The 14,077-nt window shown below is 42.2% G+C and overlaps 1 protein-coding gene across 1 annotated transcript in view; it reads right to left on the reverse strand.

Moving 5' to 3' along the window:
* The window catches only part of TTC33 (tetratricopeptide repeat domain 33), a 335,723-nt gene that overhangs the window by 97,318 nt on the left and 224,328 nt on the right, over nt 1-14,077 (reverse strand). The window contains exon 4 of the mRNA XM_063456860.1: nt 6,466-6,597. Coding sequence (XP_063312930.1) covers nt 6,466-6,597 — 132 coding nt within the window. The remainder of the gene's footprint in view (nt 1-6,465; nt 6,598-14,077) is intronic.

Genomic DNA, 14,077 nt, shown 5'->3' on the forward strand with positions numbered 1-14,077 from the left:
TGCCCGACCAGACACTGATAAGTTTAAAAAAAACATTTCCACTCCTATAAGTCCATTGCACATGAGATATATACTCAGTTCTTTCGGAGATTTGAAGGATCTCTCAGTCTTGCTGTGTGACAGACCCATTTTATTTCTAGGCCGAACGTGTTATTTTTAACATTGTTCCAGAAAGTTCTGAATCTAACCAAATATCGGCCTGATGGGAGAATCTGTGCTTGAGTTACAGCATGTTAAACATTTTACTGGGTCCCAGCTAGTCTCAGATCTTGTGAGATGTTCCAGGTATGCAGCGGCTTAGCCCCAATCTCCAAAAAGCGGTTCCCGGACTTCTGGGGAGTGGAGCACTTTCAAGCCCCCAGTATCCCCAGATGCCTCCTTGCCTCTCAAACCTCCCCTTTATAAAGTGCTCTATTTGAAGGGCAATACCTGCTTAAAGGACCACTATAGGCACCCAGATCACTTTAGCTTAATGAAGTGGTCTGGGTGCCAGGTCCATCTAGGATTAACCCTTTCTGCTGTAAACTGCTATGTTTACATTAGGGTTAATCCAGCCTCTAGTGGCTGTCTCATTGACAGCCGCTAGAGGCGCTTCCGCGCTTCACACTGTGATTTTCACAGTGAGAAGATGCCAGCTTCCATAGGAAAGCATTGAGAATGCTTTCTTATGGACTGGCTGAATGCGCGAGCGCATCCAGCCGATGACGGGAAAGGAGGCGGAGAGTTCCCACCACCGAGGGAGCCCAGCGCTGGATAAAAGGTATGTGTTTAACCCCTTCCTCACCCTAGAGCCCGGCGGGCGGAGGACCCTAAGGGTGGGGGGGACCTAGAGACCCTATAGTGGTCCTTTAAAGATTCACCGGACCTCGACACAGTCTTAAAACATGAAACAGTTCCAGAGCGTTTCAGGGTATACCGGGTCAGGCTAGTGTAAAATTATTCCAGGTGATCCCCAGAGGTCCTCAAATACAGCTGGAAGCACAGTAAGCTTCCGGGGTCCCCATAACCCTCCCTCCCAGTGACAACAGCTCCTTTAAGGAGCATTTTGAGACCAAGTCCATAGTCTGTGTAAAAGAGGCTAGCAGACAAGAATCTCCAAAAGTCAGTGGCATGGAAGCTTCCGTCACACTTATTTGCCTGTATTGGAAAATATTCAGAGTCTGGTCTTAAATTTGTATTTTTCTGGGCGGAGCTTGGAGCCGGAACGAAGCAGCCGCCATCTTCCAGAGCTCCGGAGCGAAATCCTCTTAATCTTTTAAAAATCAACGGCATCCTGCATCGCACACGGCATCCGACTAGTGGGTCGGCCTCAGTGACTCCTACGGATTCCACAGATGCCCTTCTTTTCCACCCCGGGCAGAAAAACCCGAAAACGAGGCCCCAAGGCCTACCTCACGGGCGGACAGCCGACAGAGCTCGCCTGGGGACTGGACCCGCGGTACACGCCGGAATACTACGCCCAGACAGAGGCAAGTACAATGGGGCGAAGGTCACAAAAGCAACCTGCACCTAACCCTAGAATGCAGCGAGACATCAGCCAAATGCTGCAATCCCCTGCCACATCACTTAATCAAACGCCCCGAGGGCCCTCTCCAACCTCATCAATGGAGGGAGAGCACACTGACATCTCCCCCTCCATCACTCACCCACCAGAAGCACGGCTGAGGGCGGGCGACCCCCCAGATGCACTCCTTCCCAAAACTGACCCCCTGCGGGCTCTGCAGAGGGTGGGGGACCACACACCGGCCTCCAAAAGCGACATCCAGGAAATGCTAGCGGGCCTGCAGAAAAACCTAAAACAAATGTGGGAAGATGACCTTGCAGTACTCACCACAGAGGTGCAGTCAATAACAGCACGCACACAAGCCACTGAATCAGGCCTGGCAGACCTGAAACAGGACCTCCAAACACTAGGGGACACAGTGCTGAGCCTAAAAGCAACACAACAAACCTCGATGGCCAGACAACTTAATATTTTGGACGACAGAGGCAGGAGGAAAAACGTAAAAATACGGGGGGTTCCAGAGAATATCCCACTAGAAGAGTTGCCCCATTTCATCAGGCGCCTAGTGGCAACGGTCCTACCATCCAAAGGGGCCAGACAGTTTATGTTTGATGGCATATACAGGATAGCAAAGTCACCACGGGCGCCAGAGTCAGCGTCCCGAGACCTCATACTGCGCTGCTGCACCATGACTGATAAACTGGGAATAATTGCTGCATTTCAAGGGAAGACCCCCTACACGTTCGAGACTTGTCAACTCTCCTTATTCCAGGACCTAAGCAGGGAAACACTCCTTTGGCGTAAAACGCTGAAACCAATCACATACACCCTTCAAGTAGCAGGCATCACCTACAGGTGGGCGACACCGAAGACTCTGTGGGTAACTAAGGAGGGAAAACACTACAAAGTCACAGATCCAGCGGAGGGACCGGCGCTACTAGCAACATTGGGGCTAAAGAAACAAGACATGAACGGAAGCTCAAGCCTCGAGCAGAGACCAACAGGAAACCGAGCGACATCAGAACCCAGAGGACCACACGAAGCCACGACCTGACTCAAGAACATCTCCCATCAACCCCGGTTGAGGGACACTGAGACTTTTTAAGATTTACAGTTTGCCCCATTACATTAGTTAAATTGTCTTACCCACAACCGTTACAAGAGGACACACACTCCGGAGCTCTATTACCACCCTCCTTCCCCTCCCACCCCCCCCCCCATCCCCTGGGTCATAGGGGAACGATGTACAAAGGGGCCTGCACACGACCTTAAAAACACCACTCAGCCAGCGACCCACCTTACCTACGATATAGCTATATAGGACTGATGACCACCATAATACACCCCGTAATTGACGCCCATAGATGCACCATAGCAGTCACCCTCTGAGATGGGGCCTGAACCTGGCAACTAGACCACACGCAAATAGTCAGGACCTAGCGAGCCACCACGCAGTGCATACCTACTAGGAAATACCATAGACACACACTAATAGCCTAGCGACTCACAGGGAGCTTATCCTAGAACTTCCTCCAAACAGAGGACATCGACGTATTCCGAGCATAAAGCCCCTAAACATGACACCCACTACCAGGTACCACAAACCAGGCAACGTTGGTGGTGACGGCAACTAAACAGTGATGAACTCACACCCACTTACACATGACTACATACCGCTACAACCCAACAGCCCTCTTAAAGCAAAAAAAATGTGCATAATGTTTCTCGCTGTTATTTTGTTATACCAAGTTTACAATATCGATACTTTACTTTACTGTATCCGTTACAACACCTTTTTTGTGTAAATTTCACATTATGCGCTGAAAATAAAGAATTTAAATTTTTTTTTTTTTTTCTCCTGTAAATTTTACTCTGTAAACAATGCTATTACATCAAGTGCCTTAACCATGGGTCGTCAACCTGGTCCCTACCTGGGCGTTTCAGGATTCCAGGTGGGCGGTAGGGATTTTCTATTTTTTTTACAGATTGGGTGAGCGGCGGGCGGGTGCGAGCCGGCGGTACCCCTGCGACCAGGTACCGCCATCACCACTTGCAGCCCCGGCCCGGGCGGGAAACCGCCGGGGCCGCATATGGAGCGATCCATCGGGTGGCCCATGCTGTCAGGGCAACCCGATGGATGTGGATTGTGAGGGGCCCCGGTCAGCGCTGGGCGCTTTAACAGCGCGACCGGGCCCCCTGTGATGACATCATCTCTGCTGGGAGGAAGTGATTCCCCGGTCACTCCTCCCAGCATACTGAGAGCCCGCGCGGGAGGAAGGAGGAGGAGGGAGTCAGAGTGGGAACTCTGACTCCCATCAACCTGAGCCACCACTGGACCCCAGGGAAAGTCACCCTCCTGCACCTTAAAGGTAGGAAACAGGAGGGTGACTTAAATATAATGTGTGTTTGTTTGTGTATGTGTCTTTGTATGTATGTCTTGTGTGTGTCTTATGTATGTGTCTTGTGTGTGTGTGTGTCTGTATATATGTCTTGTGTGTGTGTGTCTTTGTATGTATGTCTTGTGTGTGTCTGTCTGTATGTCTGTATGTATGTGTGTCTTTGTATGTGTTGTGTGTGTGTGTGTATGTGTGTGTATGTATGTGTGTCTTGTCTTTGTTTGTATATGTTTCTTGTGTCTGTCTGTATGTGTGTATGTGTCGTGTGTGTGTGTCTGTATGTATGTGTGCCTGTCTGTATGTATGTATGTGTCGTGTATGTGTGTCTGTATGTGTGCTTGTGTGTCTGTATGTATGTATGTGTCGTGTATGTGTGTCTGTATGTGTGCTTGTGTGTCTGTATGTATGTGTGCCAGTCTGTTATAGTGGGATACCTAGCTCAGCCTTCCTACTGGGCATTGCTATAAGGAAGGTTAAAAAAAGGGAAAAAAGGTGGGGAGGGGAATTGAGGAGGGAGAAGAGGGGAGCTGATGCACAGATGAGAAATCATATTATGCGCAAACAGAGAAGTCGTCTGAATATCACCGAAAGAAGAGACCTTCGTTTATTCCTTACGAAAATCGAACCAGATATCAAATATTTAGTCTTGCAGCATCAAGGATCTCATTAATCACTAGTAAAGGTAATTTCAATTTACTTTATTGTTTTCTCATTAAACTTTATAAAGTTAAAAACATTATAAACATGCATTATTGGAAATAAAAAGATAAATGTACGTACATTTATTTTTTTAAAACACCCTCCTTTCGAAAAAAATATTCCGCACTTGCGCGAAAACTGGTGGGTGGTAAGGAAATTTTTTCAACCAAAAAGATGCAACCAAAAAGATGCATAAGTGGGCGGTAGTTAGAAAAAGGTTGACTACCACTGGCCTAAACTATTCACATAAGAAGTCACTTATTGTTAGGCTGCTAAATGTGACTAAATTTCTAATTTCAGCTAGTTGGAAATCCTCTTCCCTTTCTTCGATGTCATGAACCGGGAGACATTTAACCGAGGAGGTTTAAGCATACAAATAATTTTTTCTTCAGCTTAGGGAAGGTGTAGCCCCTGCTTGAGTGACTCCTGCGATAGTTCCTTTTTTATACTATGCAAAGTTAGTCATAATGCTAAAATTTATTGAAAAGGTACTGAATGTCATATAACACAATTTCCTTGTCTTTAGGGTTACTGGCATGTTTGTATTTTTGCACAAACATATGTCTTTGATTGGATATGCCTTCATTTTAGTTATACCTCTTTCCTTATTTTAATTATCAATAAAATCTCAATTAACCAAAAAAAAAAAAAAAATTGTGGATATGATAAAAAATTATTGTATCTTATAAGAACAGACACAGTTTCAGATGTACAATCCGTTTCATGACAATAGCAAGGCTCACTATGCTTACCTAACACTTAATAAATCCTATGTTTTTGCTACAAAGTCTGTGTCAGGCACAGTTTAGGTTGGTGATTACAGCTGCAAGTTACTTGCCGAGTTTAAATGAACCTGGCAGTACTCTAAAGGAGAGGTATTGAACCTTCGGCTCTCCAGATGCTGTGGACTACATCTCCTCTAATGCTTTGCCAGCATTATGGCTGTAATAGCATTATGAGAGACGTAGTTCACAACATCTGGAGTGCCGAAAGTTGCCTATCCGTGCTCTATAGCATGTGCATTTGAGTCGTCATGGAAGTTTTCTCACATTAAGCTGAGGTGCTCAGGAAACTGCAGCCAAAAGTACAGCTAAGAAATGATTACGCCAGACCAGCAATGCTTAATCTTGGCAATCCAGATGTTTGAGAACTATTTTCCATGATTCTAAACCAGCTAAAAAGTTGCCCGAGTACCAGGAAAAATGTGGCCTACAAACAACCAGCGCAAGATGTTCATCTGAAAATTATATATCTGCAAGTCTGCTCTGAACCACTTTTGGGTTAGATTGTTAATAAGGGAAAATAAAAATACCCTAAAAAGTGTGCCGTGGTGATTTTTGGAAGTGTTTAAACGGGCAGTCTAGGTACAACATCCACTACATGCCAAACCAATGAGTAAGGAGCCACTAAGCTGCAGATGACATCCCCGGATCCTGTTAAAGTTGTATACGTCTCAGGCACATGTGGCTGTGACCTGATTCACTGCAATTGCAAAAGCGGAAATTCCACTTTTGCTTTATCGATTTAATCCACATTTAAACATCTGTGATAGGCTTATGTCACTTTTGAAACAGAGAAAGGGGAGTAATCTATCTCTCAAGTTGTTTTTCTCTCACAGAAATGCAAGAAACATTTTGTTAAAAAAAATGCAATAAAGGGGAAAAAATTACATCTGTTCAATATACTAATATTCATTTTATCATATTGTCTTTCCATTAACATGGATTCCAGGAATGCAGAGGTATAAATATTATTTTTGAATAGATTTGAACATTTACAACCCGTATACAGAGGAAATTGTGCAAGATTCATGTTTTAAAGGGGTTTTTTTTTGTGACGGACTGCCGGTGAGTGCAAAATGCTTACCATTGTAATTTCTCCTAATCCAAGCTGTGCTCGACCCAAAGTCTGCCAGGCCTCAACAAAGTGTGGATCCCGTTGTACTGCTGTCTCAGCGGCTTGCACTGCTTGGAATATTTCATCCAGACACATGAGTGCCTACGAGGGAAAAAAAGGAAAAGTTATGGTTTAGGCAAGTATTGCGATCATAAATATAAAGTGTCTTGGTTTTAATGCAGCATCAAGATGTTTTACTTTTTCCCTCTGATTCCAAGGACATTTTTCAGATGATGCCAACCAAATTCTTTTTGTTAGAATCTCAATCTTCAAAGAAAGTCTTCAAATTATTTATACTTTTTTTCAATATAATTATTAATCATATAGTACCAACATCTGCCACAGTGTTAAACAATATGTATATGACAAAATAAGGAAATTAAGTCCAAACGTAACAAGTGTCCTACAAAACAATCTTAAAGCTTAAAGGGAATGGGGTACCACTACATAAGATATTAATTTATAAAATAATCAGGAGTGAGGCTGCATGGGAAAGGTGATAACATATATAGTATGTATATACATTCAGAACATATGGCTTTAGAGTAATAAAGTGAAATTGGATGGGCCACACAGTAAGCACACACTGTAAAACGGAGTGGAATGTAAGAGGGAGAGCAATGAAACAGATGATACGCCTCTAAGTGAATTGTTATGGATTCCTTAAATGTCTGGGGACAAGAGTGAAAAAGTCTGGTGGGTGAGAGAAGGCAAAGTCTAAAAGTTAAGTGAGTGCATTCCATAAGAATTTTGGAGTCCTTTGAGAAGTTCTAAAATGAAAATGAGGAGTCTAGAAGCAAATACAGGACCGGCAAGAGTCATTGGCAGAGTGGCTTAAAGGGACTCTCCAGCGCCAGGAAAACTATCCGTTTTCCTGGCACTGCAGGTCCCCTCTCCCTCCCAACTCCCAATCCCCGGTTGCTGAAGGGGTGAAAACCCCTTCAGTCACTTACCTGAGACCCCCGCCGATGTCCCTCGGTGGTGGTTTCGGATCGCCACCGCTCCTCCGCTTCATTACGTCGGACGGTGGGTGAGACTGATCCCGCCGGCCGGCCACGGAGACCTAATGCTGGAGGACGCTGTGCTATGGACCAGGAAGTGCCTTCTAGTGGCTGTCTAGTAGACAGCCACTAGAGGTGGAGTTAACCCTGCAAGGTAATTATTGCAGTTTATAAAAAAACACTTGCAGGGTTAAGGGTAGTGGGAGTTGGCACCCAGACCACTCCAATGGGCAGAAGTGGTCTGGGTGCCTGGAGTGTCCCTTTAACGTAGATGTGAAGTATTTGTTGATAATACAGGATATGTAGAACAGCGTACAGATGTGGAGTGTTATTGTGGGATTACTAGGATTTTGGATCCAAATCCAAAATAACACACAAAGCCAGTTTAAGGTCTGACCAAAGGGAAGGGCGTGAAAATATGGGCATCTTAGATAGATAATCCTGGCTACAGAATTCATAAAGGATTCCAGAAATAAAAGGCATGTGGAACACTACTGCAAAATAAGTTGCTGTAACAGAAAGAGAGATTATGTAGGAGAAGTACAAACGAAGCAAAGAGGGGAGAGCATAACATGGCCAAGATTAAAAAGAATATGAAAGACGCAGGTGGTCCACACTATCAAAAGCTGAATAAATATCTACTATAGCTTTATGGTAAATCATCAGTTCTCTAATAATTCCAACATGGCTATTTAGAATTTGTATAATATATTAAGATCACATTACAAAAAAAAAAAAAAAATGTGGGACATGCTGCTCATGAAACAAGTTGTTTCACAACAGTCTACTCCATTTTGTTTTCTTTGAGGAAGTTATATTGTTTTCCTTTACACCACGCCTAATGTGTTAATGTTTACATTTTGTTACCCAAAGGAGTACTGAATACTTCAGCTTCTATGTCTGGATGTTTAAGCAATATTACATAACAAGCGTTTATTCCAAAGTCACCTCTCTAGTCGGGTTAATAAAGCTGAAGACTGCTGCAGTTTTAGCTATAGAAATATATAAGATGAGATAAGAGTTTCTCAACTTTACTTTTAGGTATTCTTATAGGGTTATTTACGAAACACAGATGTTTAGCAAATGAAATCTAAATGGAAAAACTGAGGATCAAATACTTCATTTGAAAAAATACTTATTGCTCGTATTGGTCACAGATTTTTTTTTACCAGAATTTTACCTTTTGGATCCAAAAGGATACAGAGCTTTTTTTTTTTATCCCTTTCCTCAATGTTCCTGAAAGGTCCACTGGTGATAGACTATTATAGAATACAAAATATAATTTCTACAGCCCCACTCTCTGATGTAAATTAGTTTTTAGTACTTTCATATGTCCATATAATAGAAACAGATCTGTAAATGCACTGTAAGGAAACCTCTACGAAGATTCCTTTTCTACTATGCTAATAATTCGTACCCTCATCCTGCCATTTTTCAACTTATGGACAAATCTGTAATATTTATTACAAAATCCTGAACACTAACTATACCTAAGCATAAAAAGTCATAAATATTAAGCTGGTGCCACCTACAGGGAGGTATACTTAAACCTTGCTGAGGGGTTAGGCCTTGATAAAAGCTATGGTTGATAAGCGTGCCTCAAAGTAAATGTCCCACTATAAACATTACAATGGATAGTCTCCCACACAAAAAAAACAACACATTGTAACGGACCGACTCCATGTAAAAGCTTAATTATCTCTATCTCCAATTAAGTAATTATAACAATTTCTCTCCAGACAAACTGAAACTTACTGTCTCCAACAAATAGAACTTTGCAGCTGACTGTCTCTATTAAATAATAATTTCATGTTACTTGTCCAGTCTTCTCCAGTCCAGCTCTGCCACCGCACATGTGACAGCGTGCATCTTTTTGGTGGCATGATCAACATGAACCACAACTTGTTTTTACACAATAAAATAACGCCAAGCCTGCACCATTTCTGCGACAACATTTTTATATCCTTTGGCATCACTCATTTCTCAACCTATGTTGCCATCAGAATATACATATATCCTATTTAAAAGCAACGAGTAAGCGCTAGATAACACAGTACGGCAGCAACCCTATAAGGGAATCCCTCAAGAACCCTTAGACACAACACAGAAAAAAGCAAATAAACGTAAGGGCTGCGCCTTATAAAACTAAGTGACCAGTCCAGATAAAATAAGTGGGTAAAACGAGAAAGTCTTATCTAGAGATGTCTATCGAGGTCGTGTTGTATGGCAGTATTCAGTCCAGAACAATTTGTCCTTGTTATGTTCTTCCTTATGGGTCAGCTCATATGCAAGAGACAAAAGATATATAGAGCCCAAATAGTGTAGTATGTTTTGATAGTAGAGGTGATGATATAAAAAATCTTGAATGCAAACTCACATTTAAAAGAGCTAAAACCCGCTCTGGTGTGAAAGGCGTGCAGCGGTATTGATCCCCGCTTATGGGATATGATGTGGATTTCCTTTGTCTGTGGTTTGTTTCCTCCGTCCGTGATATAATAGACAAAGATAGGAGCAGATCTACTGCTCCTTGATGATAGCGTTGGTTGTATGATCCCCACCTAGGATTACTTGGAGTCCGGAATGATAAAAGGATGCCAGGTAAAAAGTAGATTAATGTGTATTAAAAGATAAATAATACAATTAAAAAGTAACCAAATATACTTTAATAATTATAAAATACACAATATAATAACCATGGTTATTATATTGTGTATTTTATAATTATTAAAGTATATTTGGTTACTTTTTAATTGTATTATTTATCTTTTAATATAATACATGGTTAATATAATACATGGTTATAACCATGGTTATTATATTGTGTATTTTATAATTATTAAAGTATATTTGGTTACTTTTTAATTGTATTATTTATCTTTTTTTTTTTTTTTTTTTAATTCTTTATTTTTGGTGCAATGGCGTTTACAAACAAGCCTGAGGTGCCACGACAGCAGACACAGGCCGAACAGTGCAGACAAAGTCATGACTATAAAATACACAGAAACAAAGCAAGATATACCTATACCTAAAAAATACAAAAGAAAATGCGCTCATAGGGGATTAACGTTGATATAATAAAATGCCCCTTATTTATATATCACACTCACAAGATTGAGGTTGTTTTCAAGCCCATCAAAATTATGTAGATTCTCTTGGATCCCTCGTTGTTGAAGTAATAGATATTACATGCAAGAGATAAAAGATGACATAGTGTAACACTGTTTTGAAAAAGTATAAATTGGCTTTAATGGTTGCACTTACAGCATAAAAGGTGTAAAAAGGCCCATCAATACAAATCTGTCGTCCAGACAATGCAGGGAACGAAATCCTTGTAGAGATCTCAGCCAGATAGACAAATATAAAATCAAATAAAATGAAATAAAAGTTCAAATAACTCTACGCGTTTCGTCTGACTTGGCAGACTTCCTCAGGAGTGATGAAGCATATGATGCATGATCTATTCCTTCAACAACGAGGGATCCAAGAGAATCTACATAATTTTGATGGGCTTGAAAACAACCTCAATCTTGTGAGTGTGATATATAAATAAGGGGCATTTTATTATATCAACGTTAATCCCCTATGAGCGCATTTTCTTTTGTATTTTTTAGGTATAGGTATATCTTGCTTTGTTTCTGTGTATTTTAAGGACTAAGAGGAATCCTTTTGCTATACCTTACCATACGAAGGGAAGTAATTATCCTTTTGCATATTCTATACATACTGCACTTGGGTGGTCTAAAACTTGTATTTCTAAAGTCATGACTATATACAATTGCACATTTTTATATAAGACAGGTTGTATACGTTAAATTGTTGCAGATAAGGTGAATGTAATGGCAGTTGCGAGATTTAACAGCAAGAAACAAGTTACAAACTGTACTGTGATATGTGTGTATCTGTATGATTTCGTTGGTCTGGTACTTGCTTATGAGAGATACACTTGAGTGGTGCCAGGCAGGCGGACTCTGTTTCCTTAAGAGATTAAGTGACAGGCTATGTGAGTGCGTGACTGAAGCATGCAGTGTAGCATTAAACGAGTGTGAGAGGCATATTGCATAAATGTTAACTATGTAAAAGCGGTCAAACAGTAAGTAGGACAGTCAAACAGTTAATTTCTTTAGGGTACTGCTTTGTTGATGAGTCTCTGATTCGGAGGCTGTAGTGTGGCACAGACAGCGTCTGTTGTAGCAGAGGCTATGATAGTGTACCCCTGCAGGATCCTGACTTGTGAGTCCGCTGTTAGCCTATACCCTGTACTGGGACGGGCTTTTGGGACACTTGTAAGTCCTGGCGGGGCATGGCTAGGTGCATCGCCGCTGGGTCCGGTAGCTGGCTCACCCGTCCGCCGTTGTGGAGGCTTGCTTTGAAGACATAGGTAAGTCGTGTCCCCCTCTGGTACTCTGAGGCTCTCCGCGATGCCGGGTGGGTTCGGGGTCGTTTGAGGAGCTTGCCAGTAGTTGGTTGCATTGTGGGTCTTGGCTTATTGCTTGGTCTGTGGGGAGCTTGCAAGCTGCTTTGGGTAGGCCTCTTAGTGCGGCGAGTGCTTGCCTGTTTATGGGCGGGCAGGAGGGCACTTCTTCTCCAGCGCCATCTTGTGGGTCCCATCGGCTGGGGGGCCATGCGGTTCTGGTGGGTAATTGCGGGTCCCCCATTGGGTGAGTGTATTGGTTCTGTGGCCCTCCGTTCTCTATCCGCCAGCTTTGCCCAGAAGGCGTCAAATATCGCATCAAGCTTGGCCTGCATGTGGTACCTTGCTGTGAGGTAGTTGTGCTCCCAGGTGGCGTCCGCCATTGTGTAGGCCCCTGTAGTGAGGGGTTGCCTGAGAGGCTCTGCTGTCAGTGCCTGACTGAGCCCCGCTGCCTGGAGGGGTTGGACCGGGATCACCCCCGCCGGTCCTGAGGGGGGGAGCGGGTAGGCTGTGGCTTGGTACCTCCGGCGTAGGGGCAAGGAGAGCGGCCGTCTCCCCCCAGTTCCGTCCACCGCAGGCCTCGGCCTGCCACCTTAGGTCCTTGATTGCTGGATATACTCGGGTCTGGTGTCGGGTGATTCGCCAGAGAGCTCCCGACATGGGTAGCATGTTCCGGCATCGTTTCAGGCTTGATAATTTAGAGATTTATCCCTATAAGCAGTTTGTGTGGTGGGAGCTCCTCCACCATGCGGCTGCTCTGCTTGCAGGTCAGGCCCCGCCCCATTTATCTTTTAATACACATTAATCTACTTTTTACCTGGCATCCTTTTATCATTCCGGACTCCAAGTAATCCTAGGTGGGGATCATACCACCAACACTATCATCAAGGAGCAGTAGATCTGCTCCTATCTTTGTCTATTATATTTGCATTCAAGATTTTTTATATCATCACCTTTACTATCAAAACATACTACACTATTTGGGCTCTATATATCTTTTGTCTCTTGCATATGAGCTGACCCATAAGGAAGAACATAACAAGGACAAATTGTTCTGGACTGAATACTGCCATACAACACGACCTCGATAGACGTCTCTAGATAAGACTTTCTCGTTTTACCCACTTATTTTATCTGGACTGGTCACTTAGTTTTATAAGGCGCAGCCCTTACTTTTATTTGCTTTTTTTATATATTCTATTTAAGCCAGGACCACACTCAGAGCAGTGCCCAGTCGTGGTCTATAATCAACTGAGAAGATAATCTTTTGTTTATTGTTTTTTCAGGTTATCTGCTTCTGGCTTGTACCCTGACTTTGCCGTTTCTTGTAATCTCATCCTTGGCTAGTTTATTCACATTGCTGTTTCTTTGTTATCCTTTGACCTTGGCTGTTTCCGACTATCCTTGCCTCTTGTAGGCATTTTACTGTTCTATTATTTGTCTTAAGTCCGGCCAACCCTAAGGACTGGTAAAACGCTTTTCTCCTCTATTACTTCAGCTTAGTTGACCTGTGTTTGCATGTTGGGATCACCTGCTAATCCTGAAATTGAATAGGAAATTAGACATATTGAGCACCTAAGTATTTGATCCCCAACCTACCAAGGAAAGCTACATCAAGCTTTGGTCTTCCTGTAACTTCAAAATATGTTTTAATATTTGTTAATCTACATGTATCCTTCCTGGTAAGATATTTTCTAAATAAATTGTATTTTGTTATTTTTTTCTCTACTTTCTATATTTGTTGATATATTGTTCTTTCTTGTGTTCGATAAAATAAACTTTATGAACCATAAAATACTGTAACATTTTGCTTATAAATGAAACAGTGAGACTAACTAAGTTAAATGTTACATTTGGTTATTCAAAAGTACAAAACTGGCAAATACATTTATCTTTTTATGTTCCGACATATACAGTTGGCATATTTTACAATTTTATTTCACTATAACCCGGTCTCCCTCCCTAAATGAAACATAGTAACGGATTATCTCTAATTAAATAGAATATTGTAACCCTCTGCCTCTAATATTCCTGTATTCCTCGAACACAAAAACTAATTACCTGAGATTTCCTTTATAATTCTCAAAATACAGATTGCTATATTAAGAGACATAATGCGGATCAAAATGTAATAAAGTAATAAATTACATTGGGGAAAAGCTGACAATAA

Source organism: Pelobates fuscus, chromosome 5, assembly GCF_036172605.1.
Source record: "Pelobates fuscus isolate aPelFus1 chromosome 5, aPelFus1.pri, whole genome shotgun sequence".
Lineage (NCBI taxonomy): Eukaryota > Metazoa > Chordata > Amphibia > Anura > Pelobatidae > Pelobates > Pelobates fuscus.